Below are 27,481 nucleotides of genomic sequence, written 5' to 3' on the forward strand. Positions count from 1 at the left end.
TCTAAAAAAATATTTAATGTGATTTGTGTCTCCTCTGTATATTGGATTCTGTTCTATATGTGTGGAATGCAGTGTTATAGAGTTGGACATTATTGTTAAATTTTTATGACGGATTAATTTCAGTTAATTGCCATCTTTACATTTCTACGGACACTATACATTGTGTGAGCCTTGGTCAAGTTGACCAAAATAAGTTACTGTTTCAAGAATGGACCAGTTGTTAATCTACCTTAATTCCTGGGTTGGTATTCCCAACCTTGCTATGAATGAGTTATTCATCTTGGCTGTAATGAGAATGGGCTCTGGATGGCCTCCTTTTCTGAAGTTATTAGGCTATGTTTCCTTCAGATATTTCTTCACCGATGTAGAGAATGCAGGTTACATGGCATTCGCTTTGCCTTTGGCGCTTCTTGTCCAAGGACTCGCTCATTCCTTTGGGGGTTAAATGCTATTGTCTGACCGTTATCAGATGTCTTCTGATAGAGTTGGATCTTGTTCCCCTTGAGGCTATGTTTTTTTTTCCGTGCCTGCGGGGTTGCTTCCTATTTACATTATCTGAAAGAGACACGTTAGTGATAGATTCCTTACCTTAGAATATCCCCAGGCGTCAGACTGGATCCGGAAATTTTTGCGTAGCAATACCCCTGCGCGCTGGTAGGCGTCGTCTGCGGCTCCGCGTCCGTCGTCGGCGTCGTGAGCGCCGGGATGACGTCATCGGAGTATATAGACGGCGCCCATGCGCGCTGACGTCAGTTCTTCTTTTTTCCGCGCCAGCTAGCGCAGATCCGGAAGAAGCTCTACCCCCAGTCACTTTTTGACTGAAAACCTTTTTGATCTTTTTGATCCTCTATTTAGTCGATTCTCGACTATCGGTGCCAGGGATGCCCGGGTTCAAGCCTTGCTCGAAGTGCGGCCGACTCATGTCGGTCACGGACCCCCATCGCCGGTGCCTGAAGTGCTTAGGCCTCGACCACGACGATCGAACCTGCTCCGACTGCCGGGCCCTGACGTCAAAGGCTAGGCGGGAGCGGTCCCGCAAGCGTCTCGAGCTGAGGCAGTCGGCCCCGCGCCGCTCCAGGTCCCGGTCCCGGTCCCACGGGAGGTCGAGGGACAGGTCGCGAGGTCGGAGTCATCGACGTTCCGGGAGTGGACACCGATCGTCTGGTTCCAAGTCCTCAGGTAAGAGGCATGAGAGGTCGGAGCGACACCATCGATCCTCCGACCCGCCCCGTCGCTCGCTCGATGCGACCGGGGACTCGGGCGACACCGCCCACGCGGCTCCGCGGGAGTCGCAAGCGTCGCCGCCTGCCCCACACCTTCGGGTCCCTGGGCACGGCGCGTCGCAGGAGGAGGTCGAGAGGTACCTCATGGCCATGAGGGCCCTCCCTCCTCAGTCGGTTCCCGTGGCGCCTTCGGGCCGATCGGCTCCGTGTGGAGGTCCTTCCAGGTCGGGTGCTTCGGCCCCGACGACGTCGGGTACTTCGGGCCCGGCGCCGCTGACGACTTCGGTCCCGGCGCCGCACGACCTCGCTGGATCCGGCTCCGGATCCGGGACCTCGCCGGTCGACCCTACGACCTCGCCGGCGCCGTCCCTTCAGGTGTCGTCCCCGGCAGCCGAGGTGGTTGCCGCCCCCGATGTTTCCTACGGTCCTCCTCAGGAGTCGGAGGGGCGCCGCTGGGCGCCGATTCCGTCGGCCTTCGGAGAGTTCTATCTCCACGAGGAGGCCCTGGCTGTTAATCCTGGTCTCCAGGAGCCGGGTGACGAGGAGCAATGGGAGGGGTCCGAGTACCCTCTGGCACGAGATTGCCAGTCACATCAGGACTGGACATATGAGCTTGGGGAGGCCAGTGGTATTGACACCTCGCCAGACACTGGATTTACGTCGCCCCCGACTGTGGCTTCGGAGGCGGGTTCTGCTTACAGTGTAGTGTTGACGAAGGCAGCTAAGGCCTTAAACCTTCAGCTCCCCGTCGCGGCCGTGAGGACTAATCTCCTCACTGAGGTCCTCAAACAGCAGTCCGGCTCCGCGGAGCCCCTCCTGCCGTTCAACGAGGCCTTGTGTGACGTTCTCCTGGGCACTTGGTCCAAGCCCGCCACAGGCCCCCCTGTGGACAGGAACGTGGCCAGACGCTACCGCCCGGCACCGGGCGACCCTTGCTTTTTGTCCACCCACCCCACCCCCGAGAGTCTGGTCATCCAGGCCTCCAACTCCCAGACCGCATTCCCGTCGGCCCCGCCCGACAGGGAATCCAAGAGATATGAGCAGTTCGGGAAGAAGGTCTTCTCGTCTGTGAGCCTAGGGCTACGGTCAGTGAACACCAACTGTCTCTTGGGCCGCTACACCCACACTCTGTGGGACACGGTTGCGGAGGTGCTGCCACAATGCCCTGAGGAGGTCAGGGCTAAACTCAGCCAAACCCTTGCGGACGGCCGAGATGCGGCACGTTTTTCTATCCGGTGTGGGCTGGATACCACGGACTCACTGGGCAGGGCGATGGCAACGACGGTGGCGGTTCGACGCCACGCCTGGTTGAGGTCCGCCAACTTCTCGGCCGATGTCCAGGCCACACTCCTGGACATGCCGTTTGATGGCCGTCGCCTCTTCGGCGACAAGGCAGACCATGCGCTGGAGCGTTTCAAGGACTCCAGGGCCACGGCCAAGTCCTTGGGCCTTACGGCCCCACGCCAGCAATCGGGTGCCTTTCGCTCCTTTCGTGGCCACGGAAGGGGCGCCCCACCACGTACCGTCAGCCACACGCCGCAGAATGTACAGCAACGCGGTGGCGGACGTGGGAACCGCCGTGGCGGTGGTCGGGGCCAGCGGCGAGGCCAGTCCACACCTCCCTCAGCAGCCCCTGCCTCAAAACCTTGCTAGTCCGAGTTTTCAGGCCCATGTGACGCCTGTGGGAGGCAGGGTTCGCCATCACCTCTCCCACTGGCATACAGTCACTTCGGACAGGTGGGTGCTGCAAATTGTCCGAAGGGGCTTCTCCCTCCCCTTCGAGTCCTCCCCTCCATCCATGCCACCTCAATACCACCGTGTGTCGGGGGATCACTTGCGACTTCTGCAAGAGGAAGTTTCGGCCCTCTTGGCCAAGGGGGCCATCGAGCACGTTCCTGGGCCAGAAGTAGGACGTGGCTGTTACTCCCACTACTTTCTGGTACCCAAGAAGGGCAAAGGGGGCCTACGCCCTATCTTGGATCTGCGGAACGTCAACGGCTTCCTCCGGACGGAGAAGTTCAAGATGCTCACTTTGGCTCAGGTCCTGGCTGCCCTGGACCCAGGAGACTGGATGGTAGCGTTGGACTTGCAGGACGCCTATTTCCACATCCCCGTCCTGCCGGCCCACCGGCGTTACCTACGGTTCATGGTAGGCCAAGAGCACTTTCAGTTCACCGTGCTCCCCTTCGGCCTTGCCAGCGCCCCACGGGTGTTCACGAAGGTGATGGCGGTGGTCGCAGCCCATCTGCGCAGGCAGGGGGTATCAGTCTTCCCCTACCTCGACGACTGGTTGTTGAAGGCGGGCTCGCCCCAGACAGTCGTCAGCCACCTCCAGACTACGGCCGACCTCCTGCACTTGCTGGGGTTCTCCATCAATGTGCCGAAGTCACACCTGTGTCCCTCTCAAAAGCTCCTCTTCATCGGAGCGGTTCTCGACTCGGCGCAGTTTCGGGTTTACCCACCCGAACAGCGGGTTCGGGATATTCAGGCTCTGATTCCTGTCTTCAGGCCGTTATCCTGGGTCTCGGTCAGGTTGACGCTGCGGCTTCTGGGGCTGATGGCCTCCTGCATCCTTCTGGTGCGTCACGCCAGGTGGCGGATGCGGGCTCTGCAGTGGGACCTGAAGTTTCAGTGGGCCCAGCATCAGGGCAACCTGTCCGATCATGTCCTGATCTCGGAGGGCACTGCGAAGCAACTGCAGTGGTGGCTCACGGACCGCGACTGGGTCAGTGGCAGACCCCTCTCCCTACCCCAGCCGGAGCACGTAGTTGTGACGGACGCGTCCCTCCAGGGCTGGGGAGGCCACATGGGAGAGGCGGAGATCAGAGGCCTCTGGTCTCCGGCGGAGTCCCGGCTCCACATCAACCTTCTGGAGCTGAGGGCGATTCGTCTTGCACTGAAGGCATTCCTCCCCTCTGTCAGGGGGAGCGTAGTGCAAGTGTTCACCGACAACACCACCGCCATGTGGTACTGCAACAAACAGGGCGGTGTGGGGTCGTGGACCCTCTGCCAGGAGGCTCTGCGCCTCTGGCAGTGGCTGGAACATCAGGGCGTGTCTCTGGTGGTTCAACACCTGGCAGGCTCTCTGAATGCCAGGGCGGACGAACTCAGCCGCCGGTGCATGATGGATCACGAATGGCGTCTGAACTCGGACGTGGCGCAAGGTCTCTTTCGACAGTGGGGAGAGCCTTGGTTAGATCTATTCGCCACAGAAGAGAACGCGCAATGTCAGCAGTTCTGCGCGTTGGAATTTCCAAGGCGGCACTCGCTCGGAGACGCTTTTCGTCGCGAGTGGAGCTGCGGTCTGTTGTACGCCTTTCCGCCTATACCACTTCTGCCCAGAGTGCTGAAGAAGATCAGGCGCGACCGGGCCCAGGTTATCCTTGTGGCTCCGGACTGGGCACGAAGATACTGGTATCCCGAGCTACTCAGCATGTCAGTCGATCCCCCGATTCGTCTGCCTCTTCGGGAGGACCTTCTGTCGCAGCAGCAGGGGACGGTCCCGCACCCGAACCTGTCCAGTCTCCACCTACAAGCTTGGAGATTGAGCGGCGGCAGTTGAGGCCATTTGACTTGCCTCCCGAAGTCTGTGATATCATTCTGGCAGCCAGGCGTCCCTCCACAAAGTCGGTATACGCCTGCCGGTGGAACAGATTTGTGGCATGGTGCACAGCAAAGGCTGTGGATCCTCTCTCTGCACCCCTTTCGGAAGTGCTGCTCTTTCTTCTTTCCCTTGCCCAGCAGGGCTCTGCTCTGGGCACTCTTAAAGGGTACCTTTCTGCTCTATCAGCCTTCTTGAGGCTACCAGATCAGCCTTCTTTATTCAAGTCCCCTATTGTAAGCAGATTTCTGAAGGGCATCACGCACATGTTCCCTCCTGTTCCCTTCGTGATGCTCCAGTGGGACTTGAATCTTGTTCTCACCTATCTGATGTGTGCTCCCTTTGAGCCACTTCATAACTGCCCTCTTCGTCTCCTTACTCTAAAGACGGCCTTCCTGGTTGCCATCACCTCTGCCAGGAGGGTGAGTGAGCTCCAGGCTCTTTCTTCTTCTCCACCTTTCCTGTCTGTTCATCCTGATAAGGTGGTGTTGCGTACACGACCTTCCTTTCTGCCCAAGGTTGTCACGGCCTTCCACATCGGGCAGTCCATCACTTTGCCCACCTTCTTTCCGCCTCCGCATCCCTCGAAAGAGGAGGAGAGGCTCCACCGTCTGGATCCAAAACGTGCGCTCTCCTACTACCTAGACCGCACTCGCCAATTCCGGGTGGATGACCAACTCTTCGTTGGTTACGTGGGCGCGAAGAAGGGGAAGGCTGTACACGAGGACCATCTCTAGGTGGATCATCTTGTGCATCCAAGCATGCTACTCCATGGCGAGGAAGGAGCCCCCGGCTGGATTGCGGGCTCACTCCACTCGGGCCACGGCAACGACAACTGCCCTGGGCCGCGGTGTCCCCCTGCAGGACATCTGTCAGGCAGCCACGTGGGCCTCGCTGCACACGTTCGCAAGACACTACTGCCTGGACAGTCAAGTCCGGAGGGATGGCTTCTTTGGCCGTTCCGTCCTCCAGGACTTTCTGGTGTGATATTGGTTCGCAGACCCACCACCGGGGTTGGTATTGCTGGGGTATCTATTCTAAGGTAAGGAATCTATCACTAACGTGTCTCTTTCAGATGCACAAGTTACTACTTGTGTAACGATATATCTGTAAGAGACATTAGTTAGTGATAGATTCCTTACCGCCCTCCCATCCTCCCCGTTCTGCGAACCGATATTTAGGGTTAAGGTCATCCCCTTTCAGGGCCCTAGTTTCATGGCACCAGTGTTAGTTCTATCATGGCTCTGCGTATCTGGCGCGGAAAAGCTGTGTTATCAGAACTGACGTCAGCGCGCATGGGCCCTGTCTATATACTCCGATGACGTCATCCCGGCGCTCACGACGCCGACGACGGACGCGGAGCCGCAGACGACGCCTACCAGCGCGCAGGGGTATTGCTACGCAAAAATTTCCGGATCCAGTCTGACGCCTGGGGATATTCTAAGGTAAGGAATCTATCACTAACTAATGTCTCTTACAGATATATCGTTACACAAGTAGTAACTTTTGCGTCTGTGGTCATTGCCACAGATAATATACAGAGCCATGCTCTTTTTCACCGAATTCCTACTTACTTCTGGTCTTGTCAATTTCAACCAGCTGGTTCTTTTTGAGAACTTTTGTAGGATTCGTTTGCAGACTCTCCACCGGGTGGGTATAGCTATGGTATTTAATAAAAAAAATTAAGGAATCTGAAGCTAGATGTCTCTATCAGATGAACAAGTTACTTACCTTCTGTAACGTATTAACTGGTTGAAACTCAGTCCAGCCGCAGATTTCTTAACGCCCTGCCCATCCTCCCCACCCTGCTAACAATCTGTAGTGTAAGGTGTATACCCCTTTTCTGTACTGGATTTATATACCGATGATCACTGTTTCCCGTAATTGAGTGAGTCAGCAGAACTTTGGTTGGTACTTGGTATTGCCATACCTTTTGTTTGACTGCTTCATCATACCTTTTTGTCATTCCTTATGTGTTTTGCATGAGTATTGTCTTGCTATTTTTTGCCATTGCTATTCATGTTTTAAAGATATTTTGATCTTTTTTGGAACACTGTTTCCACAGCCAGTTTTTATAGTGGCTCCGCGTTCTGGCGCAGAAGGTTTCACAGAAAAAAGAGACGTCTGCGTGGTGAAGGGGACTTATGTGGCTCCACTGATAACACAAACTGAGTCCACGTCATCACAGAGCTGGACGATGCTGCCCCCAGCACGCAGTGGTACTGGTTAAATAATTCCGGAGCCAGTCTGACGCCTGGGGAGAATTCAAATGTTAAGGAATCTGCAGCTAGACTGTATCTCTAGCAGATAATAAGTTACCGAAGGTAAGTAACTTGTTCGTTATGAACCAATAGAGATGTAAATCACTGCAATCATGTTAACAATAAAGGCCTTCACCTTCTGAGGAACTAATCAATCCTTTGTTAACTAACAGGAATACTGTACCCAAAGATTACTGCTTCTCCAACTTAGTGTTTGAAAACTATTTAGTTAACCTCAACCCCACCCTCCGAAAACCTCAACTGAGGTGAAAAATGATACAATGGCTAGCCTCTGACTCGAGTAGTGTGTCAGGTGAGCAGCATTAGGTGAGGCATAGCATTTTGTCTAGAACAAAAGGCTAACAAGTGTCCAGTGCTGTTGAACTTGGCTCTTTTTTGCAGGATCATCCTTCAACTTTTTACCTTTTTCCTAGCCTTTTTCTGACATGGTGTTGGTGGTTTTAGGACTCTGGGCACTTTAGCACTGCTATTTAGTGTAAAGTGCGTGTGCTCTCTGTTAAATATGGTAAGATTGGTCTACACCTGTTTAGCCTATTTAATTTACCTGTCAGTCCCTTGTAAAGTAGAATCTCATATATACAGGGCTGGTAAATGAAATGCTACTGGTGGGATTGCACCGCTGATTGCTTCACCCAGCAAAGTAGCCGTTCAAACCTATCCCTATCCCAGGCCTCTGCCATTGCAGGGCCTGTGCTCGCAGTGTTACTGCCAGTGTGACATGGCAACTAAAGTGTGTGCCATGTCTGTGACCCCCCCCTTTTACTGCATGTCAGTCACCCCTAAGGTAAGCCCTAGCTAGCCCCATGGGCAGGGCGCATTGTAGGTAAAAGGTAGGACATGTACCTTAAGTGTGTGACATGTCCTGGTGGGTGACAAACAGCCATTTTGGTTTCTCACTACTGTGAGGCTGCCCTCCCATGGGAATGTATTAGAGATTCCCTGATAAGTGTTTCAGTGGTAATTCCTGATATGAGAGGAGCAGCGTGGTCAAGTTTGGTATGTTTGGAATAGTAATAATAAATGCTACGCAATGGTGTGCGCAGATTTATTATAACTATTTTAGAAATGCCACTTTTAGAAGTTATTCAGAAAAGGAGGTGGTGATGGACAGAGTATCTTAATTAAGCAGAACACTCCTACCCAGTCAACAGATCAGGGCTTGATCCATCACCGTTTTTTAGCCCACTGCACCATCCCAGCTCAGAACCTGGCTACATGCAAATTAGTCCGTCCCTGGCCCAGTGCATCATGGGAACAGGGCAGACCAAACTACCAAGCCAATTCTTTTACTGGCAAGGAAACAAGCTTCCGGGGACCGGTTTCTGGCATTACAGCCGTCTTCGGCCCGGCTTGCTTGAATCCTGATGGTGCAGTGAGCAAGGGACTCATGTCTGAGCATACCCTTCCACGCTTATGGTGGACAAAACGATTCAGAAAAGGGGGTGGTGATGGACAGAGTATCTGAATTAAGCAGAACACTCCTACCCAGTCAACAGATCAGGGCTTGTTCCATCACCGTTTTTTAGCTCACTGCACCATCCCAGCTCAGAACCTGGCTACATGCAAATTAGTCTGTCCCTGGCCCAGTGCATCATGGGAACAGGGCAGACCAAACTACCAAGCCAATTCTTTTACTGGAAAGGAAACAAGCTTCCCGGGACCGGTTTCTGGCATTACAGCCGTCTTCGGCCCGGCTTGCTTGAATCCTGATGGTGCAGTGAGCAAGGGACTCACATCTGAGTATACCCTTCCACGCTTATGGTGGACAAAACGATTCAGAAAAGGGGGTGGTCTTGTGTATCAAGGCTTGTTACTCCTTGGCGAAGAAGGAGCCTCCTGTTGGGCTGAGGGCCCATTCCACTCTGGCCACGGCGGCTTCAACTGCCCTGGGCCGGGGAGTCCCCTTGCAGGACATCTGTCAGGCAGATACGTGGGCATCGCTGCACACATTTGCAAGACACTACTGCCTGGACAGCCAAGTCCGGAGGGATTGCTTCTTTGGCCGTTCCGTCCTCCAGGACTTTCTGGTGTGATTATTGGTTCGCAGACCCACCACCGGGGTTGCTATTGATGGGGTATCTATTCTAAGGTAAGGAATCTAATACTAACCTGTTTCTTTCAGATGAACAAGTTGCTTACCTTCGGTAACGATATATCTGTAAGAAACAGTAGTTAGTATTAGATTCCTTACCGCCCCACCCATCCTCCCCGTTCTGCGAACCGATATCTAGGGTTAAGGTCATCCCCTTTCAGGGCCCTAATTTCAATGCCACCAGTGTTGGCTTTTGACATGGCTCTGCGTTTTCTGGCGCGGAAAAGCTGTGTCTAAGAACTGACGTCAGCGCGCGGAGGCGGCGTCTAAGTACTCCGACGACATCATCATGGCGTCCACGAAGCCGACGACGGCTGCGGAGCCGCAGACGACGCCTATTGATGCGCAAGGGTACTGCTACGCAAACATTTCTGGATCCAGTCTGACGCCTGGGAATATTCTAAGGTAAGGAATCTAATACTAACTACTGTTTCTTACAGATATATCGTTACCGAAGGTAAGTAACTTGTTCTTTGAGGCGAATACAACAAACAGTTTAAGGAATAAACGTAACTTCCTTCCCCTTAACTATCAATCTTCTGAGAAAACTCAAGTCACATTAGCAAACTGACTACATGCCACGTTGTTTTTAGGAAGAACCCAGAGAAAAACCATTAATACAAATTGCTTTTTATAGCAAGGATCAGCACCGTCACATTCGCATGCATAATAAAACGGCAAACTTTAACCTTTCTTTAGATAATGCTGCTTGTAAAATAAAGGCTTCTTGGAAACACGACTCAATACCCATGAATTCCAGTAGGGTTCGCTTCAATAGAAATAAAGGGGAAGCATGCCAAGACTCTTTTCAAAAGAGGGCAGGCACGTCGCAAGACTGGCTGTCATGCGATGCCCAGACTCACAGAATCTTTTGGAAACCCAACAATCAGATTCTATACATGGGTCAGGGTGCGAGTAAGACAAGGAGACAAGGCTATGGTAAAGCCTTCATCATACACTTTGTATCAGAAAGTTACAGGGTCAGGGGAACCAATCAAATTTGTCTTTGTACAGAGGAGGTGTAAAGCCAGCAGCATGGACATGAATTGAGTATCGCGGCGACTCCTCCGTCACACAGCACCATGTACTCATCGCCATGATGGAAGACTGGAGAGATAGCGAGGTTTACGGCTAAGCCTTTCATATGGCACGAGACCTCAGCTTCAAAACAATGTAGAATTATTGGGGAATAGAACCTATCCCCCAATATCAGCAGGGCATAGGAGTATACTCTCTGTACTTCCCAGTTCCCCCCCAAAAAACGGTTCCTTTTGACCCATTCTGGACTTCAGGCCCCTTAACGAATACATTGTTAGGACACTTCCATAAACTATTGTAACAAGGTGACTTCATGACCACGGCACATTGCCTGTATCTCAGGATTCATTACTAGTCCAAGGTGCTCCTTTTGGGGCCATCGAGGGTGTTCACCAAATGGCTCGCAGTGGTGGGAGCTCCTCTGCGCAGAGAGGGCGTTATTGTCTTCGTCTTCCCCTATCAAGATGACTAGCTCATCAAGAGTGCTACACAACAGAAATGCCACAGGCATGCAAAGGTCACGATAAACCTTCTTTACAAGCTAGGTTTTACCATCAACGCTACAAAATCCCACCTCCAATCCCTCCAGATACGGCCCTAACTGGGTGCAATCCTCAACTCAGAAGTTGGCATCGCCTATCCAAACGCTGCCAGGATACAGTCCTTTGCTGGCACTAACACCTCATTTTCATCATGGCTTCCTATATTGCTTTGGTGCCACATGCATCCATTGCAGAAATGCCTAGCACACCAGTGGTCCCAAGCAGAGGGTCATTGGGAAGATCGAGTGTTGATCAGCCGCCGCACTTGTCACTCTCTGCAGTGGTGGAACACTAACAATCTGTTGCAGGGGCTTCCGATCCTCGGCCCAGTTCCTCAGAAGACCAGTACAATGGACGCCTTCCTTACAGGATGGGGTGCCCACGTATAAGACCTCACTGTACGAAGCCAGTTGGAACTCAGTCAACAGGGTCTCCGCATCATTTACCTGGTACTGCTATCTGTTCACCTAAAGTTAAAGGCTTTCCTCCCTCACTTCACTGGCAAGGTAATCCTTATCAAGACTGACAACATGACAACCATGTATTATCTTCAGAAGCAAGGCAGCACCCGATCTCACCAGGTCTCTCATCTAGCCCAGAATATTTGTTGGTGGGACCACTGACACAAGATCCATCTACTAGCAGAGTACCATCCGAGAGTGGACAACAACTAGTGGCAACCCCACCCGCAAGCCCTCCTCTAGTACTTCTACCATTGGGGATTCCCAAAGGCAGACCCCTTTCCCATGCTAGAAAATGCCAAATGCCCATGCCTCACCTCCAGGTTCCCACACCCACAGTCCTGGGGGGCAATGCACTATGGGTGAATTGGTCAGGGATATTTGCTTCAGCTTTTCTTCCTATCCCACTACATCAATTTGTGGTTCGGAGGCTTCAGCAGACATCTCTTACCTTCATCCTGATGGCTCCCACCTGGGCCTACCAACCCTGGTTCATCATTCTGTTTGAAATCTCAGTGGTACAGCATGAGAGGCTCCCCAACTGGCCGGACCTTCTCACGCAGAGCCATGGAGAAATCAGGCACCTAGACCCAGGTATCTCAGTTTTGCTCTCATGCTCCTGAAGTCCTAGAATTTGAGTACCTTTATTGCGTGTCCAATGCTGTGCTAAATTATGGATCGATATTATTCAAGTCCTCTCAACAATGGTTGGTTATGGCATTCAGATGACAGAGAAGGATATAGTACTGGGGATTGTGCAAGATCGGGGTTGTCTTTTGGGATCATTTGTTTCAATCGTAACTGTTTGTGCTCTCCTTTGTGTTGCTCGGGTTTGGATTCAGAATACAGGCCCTACTAGTAGGGATGTGCATCTACAGCCACACATGCCTCGAACAGAAAATGTTACTTACCCAGTAAGCATCTGTCGGTGGGATCTAGTGCTGTAGATTCACATGCACCAGCCATCCTCCCCAGACGCCTGTGACTGTTTCAGTAGTCCTCCTTTCCTCCTTTCTTTTTGACTGGACATGTCTATATACATCTTTTTGTTTTACGTTCCACCCTCAGCCTCTGGGCAGTAAAGCAATCTAACAATAAAATCGATGGCCATGCACATTACCAGCAAGATGAGGAGTCAAAGTACCTCATGACTTGAAAGGCTTCTTTGAAGAAAAACAACTTGCACACATTCAGGCCCTGGTGGGAGTATGGACAGCATGTGAATTTACAGCACTACATGCCCTGAACAGATGCCTACTGGGTAAGTAACATTTTCCTTACTTCACTCAAAGTATAGAAAAAAAATGTAAACATTTTCAGACATTATTTTTTATTCTTCGCCAATGGTTTCCACCCTGGAAGTATAAAATAAAAAAATACACTTTCATCCACCCGTATTGGCTTTGTCAATTCCGATGCAATTTTTAAAAGCATCCCTTATTACCAAAGCTAATAGCGATGAGTGATGTGGGAGTGATATAAATTCTGGGGAAGAGATAGGCAGGGGAGTGCAGAGAGCAAGAGTGAGCATAACACCGTGCCAAAGCAGTTTTTGTTGGATGGAGGGGAAAAAGATAACTAGGGTGAGCAGCGTAGCAGGAGTTGGAGAGAAAGAGAGACGGGGCTAGAGAGTGCAGTAAGGAGCATTGGTGAGAAAGGAGGAGGAAGGGAGAGGGAAAAAAGCAGGATGTACACCCCTAACTGTGCTCTTCCAACAAGCTTGGGTGGGGCTGTAAATTCTCGAATGGCCCTCTGAATGTCTGCTGTGCGTACCTGACAAAGCGCTTAGAGACCCCTGCGTTATAACGCGCTATACAAATCGAAATAAATAAAATAAAATAGGGAGCGTTAAACCACTAAATGATATGACCTTGTTTTAATCTAATGTCCGCAGTGGAGGTATACCCACAATCCATGAAATTTAAAGGTGAAATGTAATAGATCCAGAGGTACGACTAGCACAAGAACAGGGAACAAAGCCATCCAGTGAGGAGTAGCAAGGTGAAATGGATTTAGAAGCCATCCAATCATGAGCAATCATGAAGCCAAATCTCAGAATTATAGAAGTATTGATTACTATACTGTCAGTGACAGACTGCTTAAGCTGTCTGCAGGGAGACCAGAAACAAATAGCCATTGCATCAGCTTGGCACGCCAGACCAGTTTAGCTGTGCTAGTGCTTGTTTATTATTTTCGAATGTATTACTGAATAATCTACTTCTATTTTCGGATAAAGATGTGTTACTAAGTACTAATATGTGAATGTGTAGGTGTGGTCCAATTTGCTATTATGTTAAGTTTGTCATGATCATTTTCTGATGTATCTTTCTTGAATGCATCTTCTATTTTTAGGACTCTCCACAGTTTAAAGCCAATCATGCTGAGCTAGTTTTAGGAAATCCTAGCCCAGTGCTACTCTACCAGATATCTTCCAACGAGACAAGGGTACTTGTGGACATTAGAGGTGAAATGCCAAGAAATATAAAGGATTACATGATTGAAAACATTCATCCACAATTACCAGGTAAATTAAATATTCATTGCAAAACCACAGTTTTTTTTCCAGGGTGCGTTAAAGACTTTTTGATAATGTGTAATCAAACAGGCAGATACATATCTGCAAACTGCATCATGGTAAAGGGACACCGATGAAATCACAGACCTTTATTTATTCCATAACTGCTTTCCCAGGAGACATGAGTAGATAAGATAACAATAAATGAAAACTACAGTCTTCTGTGGCCATGAGATTGAGTAATTATTTGTGCATTTACTTTCCTGTGAGGAAACAGTATAGCTTGCATTTTAATTTCTAACCATTTCTGACAGGCTGTAATAAAAAAAGGATGCATATTTTATCACAGTTTAAATCATCTGAAATCTTTTAGTTCCTGGATTTGCATTGGTGGCATCCAAATAAAATTAAAATTGTTGCACAATAGGAAAACTCCCTCCTTTTCCTCCACACCACAGATTAAATAAACAAACTAGTGAATGTTAAAACAATAGGTGTCACACCTAGTGGATTATCACAAAAAAGATTTTCTAGAACCCTTTTTATTCACGATTGGTCAGTAAAGGTAACTGTAGTATTCAGCCTTTACCAGACGTCCCCTCTAATTTTGCAAACAAACTCGCCAGCCGTTTATCATCTTCATTGTTATGTCCTCTTAAAATCATTGAGTGACATGTGTAAGAAATTGGATTGGTATTTATGGTGGGTGACTACCCACCATATTAAGAAATCACACCCCTTGTTAGGGTGAACCCTCAAAGTTACGGAGTTAACCTAAACTGATGCCCCGGTAGGTATAGCACAGAGCAGACCAGCTTAATTTAAGGCAAAATTCTATAAACAATATGACATCAAAATTAAGCAGAGAAGTAGCACAAAGCGCCTGTGATAGTTAGTGGTTGTGATAGTCTATGACCTAGTTGCGATTTGAGGCTGACCACGATGGAGCATGGGTCGGATAGACCAACCTGCCAAAGATTTTATTTTCAGTTTTAAGTCCCAATAAACTAAAGAAGTATACTTCTAGAGCTCCTCAGGGGAGGCACTTATAGATTTACAGGGTGTTAGGGAGAGTCATATAGTAGTGTCCAGGTCAGATTCAGTTGCCACTGATCAGTTGCGTACTTCCAGGGAAAGGTCTGTTGCAGCTTGTTGTCTCCCTCTACCCACACACAAAGGAGGTAAGCCAACTGGCCTTTGAAGGCCACTTCTTTGTCCTGGGTACAAGAGGGAACACTAGGTTCAACCGTCAGGCCTCCTCTCGGGTCACAGCAGGTCTAGTCCTCTTCGGATGTAAGTGTTCTGATTTGAGTGCCTCTTTTATTCCTGGAACCATATGGGGGTGAGATGATTCTGCACACACCCTAACCAATAGGCTAAAAGTTCACAGGACCAACCCTACCCACATTTTCAGTAGTTCCTTTTTGCCTTACTTCAAACAGGCCCAAAATGTCATGTGTCAGGCCATTTTCAAAATGGCAAAAGTCTTTGAACCCACTAGACTTGGTCTCTGAGGGCTAGAGGTGTGTGTGGCGAGTTTACTATGGTAATCCTAGTGTCCAACCACACCTAGCACTGAAATCAAGCCTGAGACCGGCAATGTACCCACAACAAAGCCGGAGCCGGAAATCTGGTAATACCATCGCAGGGTCCTCCAGCAATCTGAGAGTGGATACACAAGAACTGTCTTGGCATCCTGTTCTCTCTCTTTTAAGTGTGCCTCATAAGGCTGAATGGACCTGTCAAGCAGGATTTGTGGTGTCAAACAGGATGCCCACAACTCCCACCCTGCATATTTAGTGGAGTTCAGGGCTGTCAGCTGTGCCCATTCAAGTCAGCCTATTGTTTGCTCCTTGGGGGCATTTCTCACCGATTCAAGGCTGAGTACAGGCCGAGCGCTAGCAGAGAAATATGCTATTTACTTGCTGACAGTACAGGGAGGTAAAGGGTAACTTTGTAAAAGTTATTTTTACTTGACATTTATTAAACATCTGACTTGACCATTGAATTAGATTAACAATTAAAAATAGTTGCTTGGTTATCTTTGTAGCTGGTCTCATTCGCATTCCGGAGATACAGTATTAGTATTTTAATCTGTTCTCTGATTTTCTACATAGGACAGCTAGGCCTTTTAGGTCCTTGTCACTTAACCTCATGCGCGCTAGCGGAATTCCCCTCGTACGCTGAGATTTTTAAAAGCGCATGTTACGTGACGAGCTGGGCTCGTCATCAGCGTGCGAGGAGGCTACGCCATGACGAGCCCAGCTCGTCATCAGCGTGGAAGGGATAAGAGACATGGTAATGTTAATTCTCTACACGGCCCACTTTTAAATACCTTATGGGCTATAAGGCTCACATATGGTACCTATTAATATTTAAAACTAAGTATTTTACCTGTCAAAAGGATTTATTTTGACAGGCTGCAGTGCATGGTTTGCACTATTTTAGTCAGGCTACAGTGGTAGACCTGAAGCCATGTTTCCACAGCAACTATAGTGAATGATACAATAGGTGCTGAAGTCCGTTAGGGCCATTTTGCTTCCAGGCCCAAGGTGCATTTTGAACCAAACATTGTGCACCTATAGGCAGGTTAAATATACCAGTTAGGAATATGCCAATGTGGCCATAATTAAAGGGGGAGCACAGTCATTGTACTACTGGTTAGCAGGGGTAAAGTACACTGAGTTCTAAAGCCAGCACAAATATATGGTCCAGCAAAAAGAGTATAATCTGGGGTGACCATGCAGAAAAAGCAGATTTCCTACAATGTATTTTAAGTGTTATATTAGTAATGGGCAAAGACTAAACATATCATATAAATGTCATGTTTGAGGTACCACTTTTTGAGAACCTAATAGGTGAATTTGTTTTTTCATTGAGTGTATATTCTCTACTTTCACATGTTGTCTCTGGAGCAAAGACTTTTATGTTATTTCTTTTTATTTTATAACGCACACAGATACTCCGAGGCATGTTCCAGCGCAAGGTGTATGGGGTAGAATGAGTTGAGCTAAACAAAGAGGAATGTTTTTAGATTTTCTTGAAAGCAGTGGGGTCTTGAGTGTTGCGTAAAGCAAATGGCAAATGCATTCCAGGCCAGAGCAGCTTTCAGAGCAAGGGAGCAGCCACCCAACCTTTTTAGTTTGAAGCGGGGAACCTGAGCTAGGAGTTGAGACATGAAGCGCAGTTGTCTGGTGGGAGCATAAAAGGAGAACCGCTTTTGTAGGTATGTAGGGCCTAAGCCATGAAGGGCGCGATGAGCAATGACTAAGGATTTAAATTTGACCCGTTCTGCCACAGAAAGCCAGTGCAGTGAGCACAGATGTTGTCTCACACTGCTTCTAGTAGGGATGTTGTGAAGAAGCCTGGCAGCAGCATTTTGGACCACCTGTAACTTATTGAGCAGATAGTCCGGGATGCCAACAAACAGAGCTTAAGCATAGTTTAACCGGGATAAGATAAGAGCATGGGTGGCCGTTTCTTTAGCAGCCCTTGGAAGAAGAGGAAGAGGAAGACATTTCCTGAGGGTTGTAAGTAGCATAAAGCAATTACCAGCAAGATTCTTGACCTTAGTGAAAAACAAAAGGTTCTCCTCAAGCCAAACCCGGAGGTTCCTCGCGGGTTTGCCTGTTGAGGATGACATGGTGAACTCGGATGGCCAGAGCGCTTCTTTGAAGTTGGGGGGGAATTTCCGTAAGGAGTATTTCAGACTTCTCTTAAGCTGAGTAGCGGCTAGCTAATTAAATACCGAGGTCAAAACATTTTTGCGGAGGAGATGGAGTCTTCTTTTTTGCCCCATGTAAATAGGAGCTGGGTGTCGTCAGCGTAAGCACTCATTTTTGCCCCCAAGTCCTCAGCTGGACCAAAGGGATAGCATAGATGTTAAAAAGCTAGGGGCATAGAGAAGATCCTTGTGGGACACCTGTGGCCACTATCTGAGTAGATGAAGAGGACGGCGGGAGCCAGACCTGTTTCATCCGCACCTCCAGAAAGGACTTAAGCCATTCCCAAGCAGTGCCAGAGACACCGATTGCAGCAAGTCGGGTGAGCAACAGTGAGTGTGGAACCGTGTTGAACGCCGCCGACAGGTCAAGCAGAATCAAGGCTGCCCTCCCACTCGTGTCCAGACACTCCTGGATGGCCTCCAGGATTTCCACCAGGGCTGACTCAGTGCTATAAGAAGTGCTAAACCCTGACTGGGGCGGATGTAAGAGGACCAACCTTTCGAGTAACTCTGTGAGTTGTTTAGTCACCACATTTTCGCAGACCTTTGCCACGCTGGGCGAAAGGGAAATGGGACGGTAATTCCCTTGGCTAAGACGATCCAGGGATGGCTTTTTTAGTAAGGGAAGAATCTTGGCCTGCTTCCAGACTTCCGGGACGCGAGCCTCCTGAAAAGACATATTAATGATGCTATTGAATTCAAAGTTGATAGTCTCCGCAGCATCTGACAGCAGTCTAGCTGCGCAGGTGTCCGATGGAGAGCCTGATTTCAAGCCCTTAAGAATTTTTACTGAGCGGACAGGTCGATGGGAGTAAAGGCAGTCAGGGAGTGAATAGGATTAACAGGTGGAGTCACCGGAGGCAGGGGCCCTGCTGTAGTCTGGCTGCAGGAGGTAAAAGACACCTGGATAATGCAAATTTTGTCCATGTAAAAACTTGAGAGACTATCGCACCAAGCGTCTGAGGATGGGGGGAGTACTCGATTGGACTGTGGGAGTCATGAAGCTCTGGACGATGGAGAAAATGTCCTTTGTATTGTTCTTGGAAAGGTCAATGCGGGCCGAGTAGAAGAGGCTTTTAGCCTGGGCTATAGCAGAGTAATACATTTTTTGTTGTAACCTGAGCATATGCTTAGCCAAGGGACAGAATTCTCTGCACCGCCAATCCCGCTCCAATTTCTTGCACTCCTGTTTTAGCACTTTCAGGTCGGGCGTGAACCATGGTTTCAATGTCGACTCCCTGGAAAACCTAAGGGGGAAGGCAGAGGATAGCAAATCCATTGTATTTGTAACACAGCTAGTGTAGCCTGCAAGCCCTCCCTCAAAATCTTTAGCAAGAACGGGCCTGGAAGCCGCCAAAGCCTGGCTAAACACAGTCGGATCAATTTTGCCAAACGCCGGATTGTGGTTATATCATAGTGGTGAGTTTGCGTTAGCTGCCACCCAAGAAAAATAGGTCAAGAAATGGTCAGAGCAGGTACCGGGAGGGGATCATTTACCAAGATGGAAAAATTAGAGCAAATTGCATCAAGGATATGACCCACTTGGTGTGTTGGGAGACTAATCCACTGAGAAAGCTGGGCAAGGTGTAGCATATCAAGATCATGTGTGTCCCTAGTATCTGTCTGATCAATGTGGATGTTTAAGTCACCGAGGACAATATAGTGGGAGAAGCAAAGAGCCCAGGGAACAATAACATCACCCAACACTTTGAGAAAGGCCCCAGCTGGTCCAGCAGACCTATAGATCAGGGAGCCTCCCAGATTAAAATGTGCCGAGAAGCAAATGCTGAAGTCCAAGATTTCGCATTCCCCCATGAACTAACCTCACCCTGGTGAAGAACCAACTTATCCTTGTATATAATGGCCAACCATCCTCCCCCTTTCCTCTAGGCGATCAGCTTTAGAGTTCCTATAGCCATCAGGAATGGCCATCGTGACAATTGTATTAGAGGAATCATCATGTCTCTGTGATAAACAGGAGATCAAGTGGTTTATCCACAAGGAGGTTAAAACATCCTGATGATGTTTCTTGAGTGAGCGCACGTGGATCATGGCAGCATGAATTGGAGGCCCCCTTATGTACTTACCGGATGAAACACAGGATTGGGCTGATTTTGCCAGGCGCAATCCGAGCCTAAAATCACATATTGTGCAAATGGAATCTTTGACACATAAGCACATTCCAGCTGCTACAATAGGGGCATGGTTTGGGGCAAAGTGCCTGCATTTGTTCGATGGAGTAGGTCAACCTACCCTCTGGATGGGGAGTCCAGCGGGCAGCATGGCTGGCGCTGGCCGCTTCCAGGACGCTGACGGGCGCAGACTGGCTTGCCTTAGGCACGCCAGCGGCGCATCTGCGCAGCGCGCATATTTATAATGACGTTCTGCTGGAAAGACTGGAGAGCGCACAGCCCCAAAATGGCGACTGTCGTTGGCAAACGGGGGAACCAGGAAGTGGAAACCCCTCTAGACACACAATATTTCAAATTCAAATTCACAGTTCAGTTTCAATATAGAATTAAGTTTAAAAAGGCCTAAAACAATTTAAAACAAAGCAGGAGGTAGAAGCCAAAGTATCTGCAAAGATTGCAGGATAGGTAATGCTCGGTAAAAAGTGGGCGGACAAAACCCTCAAGGCGCCTGCGTCCACGCAGCGCATATATTTATAATGACGTTCTGCTGAAAGGACTAGTGAGCGCACTGCCCCAAAATGGTGACTCTCGTTGGTTTTAAGAACCAGTCAGTCCATTCATCTCTTTGAGCCCTGCTCACATTGCATTGGAGGCAGCCTAATGTTCAAGGATAAGCCTACATAAAAATGATTAATTCCTCAGGAAAGTGCTGATGCAGCGAAGTGGCTTATTCGCTGGATATACAACACTCTCAATACACCAAAGTTGTATCCACTGGTTAGTAAACATCACTGATCTGAAGTATTGGTGCTCAGATTATTTGGCACAAAAGAGTAACTTTTTGGAACATTATCCTTTTTCGCAGATGTGGGGTTGAGGATCATAATCCAGCTTGATAAACCAGACATGTATCAAACTCAGTCCTCTAAACTAGATCCTTTCCATTGACCCGTTACAGGTACCTGACATGATTACTTTTGGGTCTGATCCCAGGAAAATATTATGAGGGTGTAGAATGCCACAAGGATCCACTGTTTAATGCTTAATTACTTCCACTTACCAGACTTACCAGATTTTTCCATTAAGATCAGCTACTTTAATAATGTCAAGTCAAGTCAAGTCAAGAGATTTATATAGCGCGCTACATACCCATAGGGTCTCAAGGCGCTAGAGGAAGGGTGGGGAATTACTTGTCGAATATCCAAGTTTTAAGTTGCTTTCTGAATGCTAGGTGGTTCTGAGTAAGGCGAAGGTGAGTGGGAAGTGAGTTCCAGGTTTTAGCTGCCAGGTAGGAGAAGGATCTACCTCCCATGGTGGTTTTGTTGATGCGAGGTACAGTGGCAAGGGCTTGGTTGGAGGATCGCAGCTGACGGGAGGGGGTGTAGAAGGACAATCGTGTGTTGAGGCATTCGGGTCCAAGTTCGTAAAGTGCTTTGTGTGCGTGGGTTAGGAGGCGGAAAGTAATCCTCTTATTTACGGGGAGCCAGTGGAGGTTTTTCAGGTGACCAGAGATGTGTTCTTTACGCGGGATGTCTAGTATGAGCCCGGCTGAAGCGTTCTGGATGCGTTGGAGTTTTTTCTGGAGTTTTGCGGTGGTACCGGCGTATAGTGTGTTTCCGTAGTCCAGGCGGCTCGTGACCAGTGCGTGGGTGACCGTTTTTCTAGTTTCGGTGGGGATCAAGAGAAATGTTTTTTTCAGCATGCGAAGAATGTTGAAGCAAGATGATGAAACGGCGTTGACTTGTCTGGTCATCGAGAGTGAGGAGTCCAGGATGACGCCCAGGTTCCGTGCGTGGTCCGTCGGGATGGGTGCTTTTCCAAGGGCTTCTGGCCACCAAGAGTCATCCCAGGCGGAGGGGGAGGTGCCTAAGATGAGGACTTCTGTTTTGTCTGAGTTCAGTTTCAGACGGCTGTGCTTCATCCACTCGGCTACTTCTTTCATTCCTTCGTGTAAGTTGGTTTTGGCGGTGTTAGGGTCTTTGGTGAGTGATAGGATCAGTTGAGTGTCATCCGCGTATGAGATGATGTTGAGATTGTGTTGGCGAGCGATGGCCGCAAGGGGGCTCATGTATACTTTGAAGAGGGTGGGGCTGAGTGCCGATCCTTGTGGCACGCCGCAGATGACTTCAGAGGCCTCTGACTTGAATGGTGGGAGGCGGACTCTCTGTGTTCTTCCGGTGAGGAACGAGGTGATCCATTCCAGTGCTTTTCCTTGGATTCCTACGTCTGAGGCGCTGTAGAAGGGTGCTTTGACAGACTGTGTCAAAGGCGGCGGAGAGGTCGAGGAGGATGAGGGCAACTGTGTCTCCATTGTCCAGTAGAGTTCGAATGTCGTCTGTTGCTGCGATGAGGGCGGTTTCAGTGCTGTGTTTGGCTCGGAAGCCGGACTGTGAGGAGTCGAGGGATTTGTTGGCTTCGAGCTGGTTGTTGACGGCTTTCTCGATGACTTTGGCCGGGAATGGAAGGAGTGAGATGGGGCGGTAGTTTTTGAGTTCGGTGGGGTCAGCTGTGGGTTTTTTCAGAAGGGCGCTGAGTTCTGCGTGTTTCCAGCTTTCCGGGAAGGTGGCGGAGTTGAGGGAGCAGTTGATGACATCTCGGAGGTGTGGTGCTATGATGGAGTCTGCTTTGTTGAAGATGTGGTGAGGGCATGGGTCAGTTGGGGATCCTGAGTGGATGGAGTTCATCAGGCGGATGGTGTCCTCAGTGGAGATTGGGTTCCAGTCGTTGAGGATGTTCAAGGGGGGTGAAGGTCCTGCAGAAGGTTGGGTGGGTTGGTCTTCGGATCGGTTGTCGAAGCTGTTGTGGATGTCTGCGATTTTGTTGTGGAAGAAGGAAGCTAGGGAGTCGCAGAGGGCTTGGGAGGGGGTGATGTCGTTGGAGTTGGCTGATGGGTTGGTAAATTCTTTGACGATGTTGAATAATTCCTTGCTGTTGTGGGCGTTATCTAGACGGTCTTTGAATGGGGCTTTCTTGGCAGACCGGATTAGTTGGTGGTGTATGCGGGTGGCGTTTTTGAAGGCGTCCCTGGTGCTGGTGTTTGGGTCTTTTTTCCAGGCCTTCTCGAGGGAGCGACAGTGTTTCTTCGATTTCTTAAGATCATCGTTGAACCAGGAGGCGTTTTTGCTGCCTAGTTTGCTTTGGCGTTTTTTCAACGGTGCTAGGATGTTGGCGCTGTTGGATAGCCATTGGGTGAGGTTAATGGCTGCTTGGTCGGGGTTTGAGGAGTGGGCGGGGGAGTTTTGAAGAAGCGATGAGGAGATCTGGTCGATGGTGATTTTGTTCCAGTTTCTTCGCAGAGTAGGTTGAGGATGGTTGTGAGTTGTGGTCTTATTGTAGATAAAGTGTACGCAGCTGTGGTCCGTCCAATGGAGAGTTGTGGTGTGACTGAAGGAGACATGTTTGCTGGAGTTGAAGATAGGGTTGAGTGTGTGACCTGCGATGTGGGTGGGCGTAGAGACAAGTTGTTTGAGTCAGAGGTCGGCGAGATTGTCCAGAAGGGTGGTGGCGCTGCTGTCATTGCTCTTTTTCAGGTGAAAATTGAGGTCTCCCAATAGAATGTAGTCCTCGGAGGGGAGGGCGTGTGGGGTGATAAAGTCAGTGATGTCGTCACTGAATTGTGCACGGGGTCCTGGAGGTCGGTAGAGGAGGGTGCCTCTGAGTGTGGTCTTGGGGTCGGTGTGGATCTGGAAGTGGAGGTGTTCGGCGCTGGCAAGGTTGACGTCTGAGCTGGTTGAGATGCGGATGGAGTTCTTATGGACGATAGCGATGCCTCCTCCTGTTTGCTTGATGCGGTCCTTGCGGATGATCTTGTATCCTTCCGGGATGGCAATGGTGATGTCTGGGGCTGAAGAGGCATTCATCCATGTTTCTGTTAGGAAGGCGACGTCCGGTGAGATGGTGTCTAGTAGATTCCAGAGGTCGATGGCGTGCCTGTGGAGATGATACTCCACTAATTTTGTCATTGAAATTCACACAGTCCAAAAGTCAGGCTGTTTTGCTGATTTTATGCTGCCCGTCAATAAAGTAATGGTTCCCTCTAGTTAAAAGTGAACCTAGTTAAATGTGAGTTGATGATAGTGGAGTTACACTATAAGTGGTAATGGTGACTACGTCATAAATCCAGTGGCAGTGTTTGTACAAGGAGATACATCATTTGTTTTGGTATTCAGGCAAAATATCTAATCAAAAATATCGTCCTACCAAAATATCATGTCCAAAATATTGTGATATGGAAATATCGTCAGCAAGAATATCGTTGTCAAGAATAGCGATTTTCAGGTAAGTAATATCAATTTTTAAAATATCGAAGTCATTAATATCGTTTACAAAAATATAGTTGTTTATAATATTGTTTTTAATTGTGATCTATTTGAGTATACATTTTAAATGTCAAGTCAGAAATTTATATAGCGCGCTACATACCCAGAGGGTCTCAAGGCGCTTGAGGAGGGGAAGGGAGTTACTTGTCGAATATCCAGGTTTTAAGTTGCTTTCTGAATGCTAGGTGGTTCTGTGTGAGACGTGGGTGGATGGGGAGAGAGTTCCAGGTTTTAGCTGCGAGGTAGGAGAAGGATCTGCCTCCCATGGTGGTTTTATTGATGCGAGGAATGGTAGCAAGGGCTTGGTTGGAAGATCGAAGCTGGCGAGGGGGGGCGTAGAAGGAAAGTCGTGTGTTGAGGCATTCGGGTCCAAGTTCGTAGAGTGCTTTGTGGGCGTGGGTTAGGAGTCGGAAAGTAATCCTCTTATTGACGGGGAGCCAGTGGAGGTTTTTCAGGTGGCTAGACATATGGTCTTTGCGTGGGATGTCTAGTAGGAGTCTGGCTGAAGCGTTCTGGATGCGTTGGAGTTTTTTCTGGAGTTTTGCTGTGATACCGGCGTATAGGGTGTTACCGTAGTCCAGGCGACTTGTAACCAGTGCATGGGTGACTGTCTTTCTGGTTTCGGTGGGGATCCAGCGAAATGTTTTTTTGAGCATGCGGAGGATGTTGAAGCATGAAGATGAGACTGCGTTGACTTGTCTGTTCATCGAGAGAGAGGAGTCCAGGATGACGCCCAGGTTGCGTGCGTGGTCCGTCGGGATGGGTGCTTTTCCAAGGGCCTCTGGCCACCAAGAGTCGTCCCAAGCGGAGGGGGAGGTGCCTAAGATAAGGACTTCTGTTTTGTCTGAGTTCAGTTTCAGACGGCTGTGCTTCATCCACTCTGCTACTTCTTTCATGCCTTCATGTAGGTTGGTTTTGGCGGTGTTGGGGTCTTTGGTGAGTGATAGGATCAGTTGGGTGTCGTCTGCATAGGAGATGATGTTGAGGTTGTGTTGGCGAGCGATGGTTGCGAGGGGGCTCATGTATAAGTTGAAGAGGGTGGGGCTGAGTGAGGAACCTTGGGGTACGCCGCATGTATGTTATGTAAATGTTTGGGATAATCATCATATGTTTTTGAATATATTTGTTACATTTTTAGTAGTTATTATATGTAAAGTAGTTAATTTTTCAGATTTTAAGTGCTGTAGCAGGTTGTTTGTTTTGAAGGGGTAAAGGGTGAGAAGTAATTTAATTATAATAGATTATTGAATATTTTTGTATGTGAATTATTTATTTAATTGATGATTAATGATGTTATTTTTTTATGTAAATTTTATGTGCGGCTTGTAAAGTTTATATGGTTGCAGGGTGGGAAGTCATTTATTTTTTATGAATTTATAATTAGTTGCTAATTAATATTAATTAATCTATAATTAATTATGCGACTTGTATAAAAATAAAATCAGGTGAGGTTGTGGGGTTTATAAGGGTAAAGGGTGGGGAGTATGTGTATTTGAATTAATCAAATACTTGTTTATTATTAATTATTTAATTGACAATTCATTATTTTAATTGTGTAATACATTTTTTGTTAAGTTTAATTTTTAGGTGTAGCTTGTGGGGTTTATAGGGGTAAGAGTTGGAAGGTAATTAGTTAAGATGATTAATATTTAGTTTTTAATCGCTAATATTTATACAATTATGTAAATAATATTTATTTATTTGTATTTTTGGATGTGGGTTCTGGGTTTTGTAGGCGTGTAGGGCGGGAAGTAAATTGATTTAAAGTAATAATAATTAATTTGATATTAAATAAAACATTGATAATTAAATATGTTAATTGTGCAATTAATTTTGTGTGAAATTTTAGGAGCGTGTTTTGTGGGGGCAATTTGTGGGTAGTAAATCAATTATAATTAATATTTAATGATGATTGTTGATAAATATTTATATTAATAGTGCAGATAATTTGCTTTTTAAAGTTAAGGTTTAGGTGCATCTTGTCAGTTATGTAGGTATAGGGTGGAAGTAACTAAATTAAAATTATTTAGTCAATATTTTTTTGTTACTTAATAATTTCTAAATAAAAAATGTTTTGTATGAAAATGATTTTTCTATTTTATTTATTATAATATGTGTAGTTATTTGTGATATGTATTTAACATTTATACAGGTTATAATTGTTTTGTACAGTTTTATATATTTCTTCATTCACCTTGTTTTCTAAATTATTGTATTGTTTTGTATAATTTTTTTTATGTTGCACTGACTGGAGTGCGAATTGTAAATGTTACCCCTCCCCAATCCAACACTTTCCCTACTGTTGTATTGACTGGAGTGGGAATAGTAAATTTTACCTCTCCACAATCCAACACTTTCCCTACTATTTCACTGACTGGAGTGGACATAGTAAATTTTACCCCTCTGTTATCCCATACTTTCCCTTCTGTTACACTTATTGGAGTGGGAATAGTAAGTTTTACCTCTACGCTAATAAACACTTTCCCTACTGTTTCACTCATTGGAGTGAGACTAATACGTTTTACCCCTCCGCAATCCAGCACTTTCTCTACTGTTGCACTTATTGAAGTGGGAATATTAAGGGCCTGATTACGACTTTGGTGCAGTTGTGCCTGCTGTCAGCTGGCACAGCTCTTCCAAAGCTGCGCAAGGACCGCCTGCCTAGTTACAAGTTGAACTCATGTTGTGGGCGGTCCTTTGCCTTTCACTTGGCGGTGCTTGGAAAACAGGCACCGTAATTGGAACGGCAAAAAAGTTCCAGCGCAACAAGGACGGTGACGTCCATTCCGTGCTGGAACTTTGGGGGAATACAGACAAGACACATGTTGTGCCCCTCTGAATGTATCCCCAGTGCGAGGGGGCCATGGGGGCCTGGTAGGGCCCCCTTTATTCCTCCGCCGCCAGCTTTTCATGGATCCCATCATGAAATGCCTGGCGGTGGCGGGACTCGTAACATGCTCAGTGGGACTGTGCCAGTCCAGCTGAGCTTCTTACGTTGTGGCACAGCTCCGCCACCGCCAGGGAATGACTGTTTGCTGGTGCAGCCTCTGGTCCTCTTCCCCAATGACTTTTGAAGTCTTAATGCGGCAGATGGTGGATCACCACTGCTGCACCACCGTGAGTGCGGTGGTCGGAAGACCGCCACAGTCTTAATCAGGTCCTAAGTATTACCCCTCCGCAATCCAACAGTTTATCTACTATTTTACTGCTTGTAGTGCGAATAGCACATTTTACGCCACCAGAATCCAACACTTTCCCTACAGTTACACTGACTGGAGTGTGAATAGTAAATGTAACCTTCCTCTAATAAACCATTGCCCTACTGTTTCATTTATTGGAATGAGAATAGTAATTTAACTATCGGCAATCCAACAATTTCCCGAACCGTTGCATTGACTGGAGGAAAAATGGAACATTTTACCCAGTTTTATTACTTTTGCATTGCGATAAGTGGGAGAACTACATTTTTATAAATACTTTTACAACAGTTTGTATAAATTGTAAAAAGAATAGTATATGTATTAAATTGAACTTTTATCATTTATTTTATAT

The 27,481-nt window shown here is 48.0% G+C and overlaps 1 protein-coding gene across 1 annotated transcript in view; it reads left to right on the forward strand.

Annotated features, from left to right (window-relative positions):
- The window catches only part of SQLE (squalene epoxidase), a 129,940-nt gene that overhangs the window by 49,755 nt on the left and 52,704 nt on the right, over nt 1-27,481 (forward strand). The window contains exon 6 of the mRNA XM_086966204.1: nt 13,592-13,763. Within this exon, the coding sequence (XP_086822330.1) occupies nt 13,592-13,763 (172 nt within the window). The remainder of the gene's footprint in view (nt 1-13,591; nt 13,764-27,481) is intronic.

This window comes from Lissotriton vulgaris, chromosome 4_1, assembly GCF_964263255.1.
Source record: "Lissotriton vulgaris chromosome 4_1, aLisVul1.2, whole genome shotgun sequence".
NCBI classification, from domain to species: domain Eukaryota; kingdom Metazoa; phylum Chordata; class Amphibia; order Caudata; family Salamandridae; genus Lissotriton; species Lissotriton vulgaris.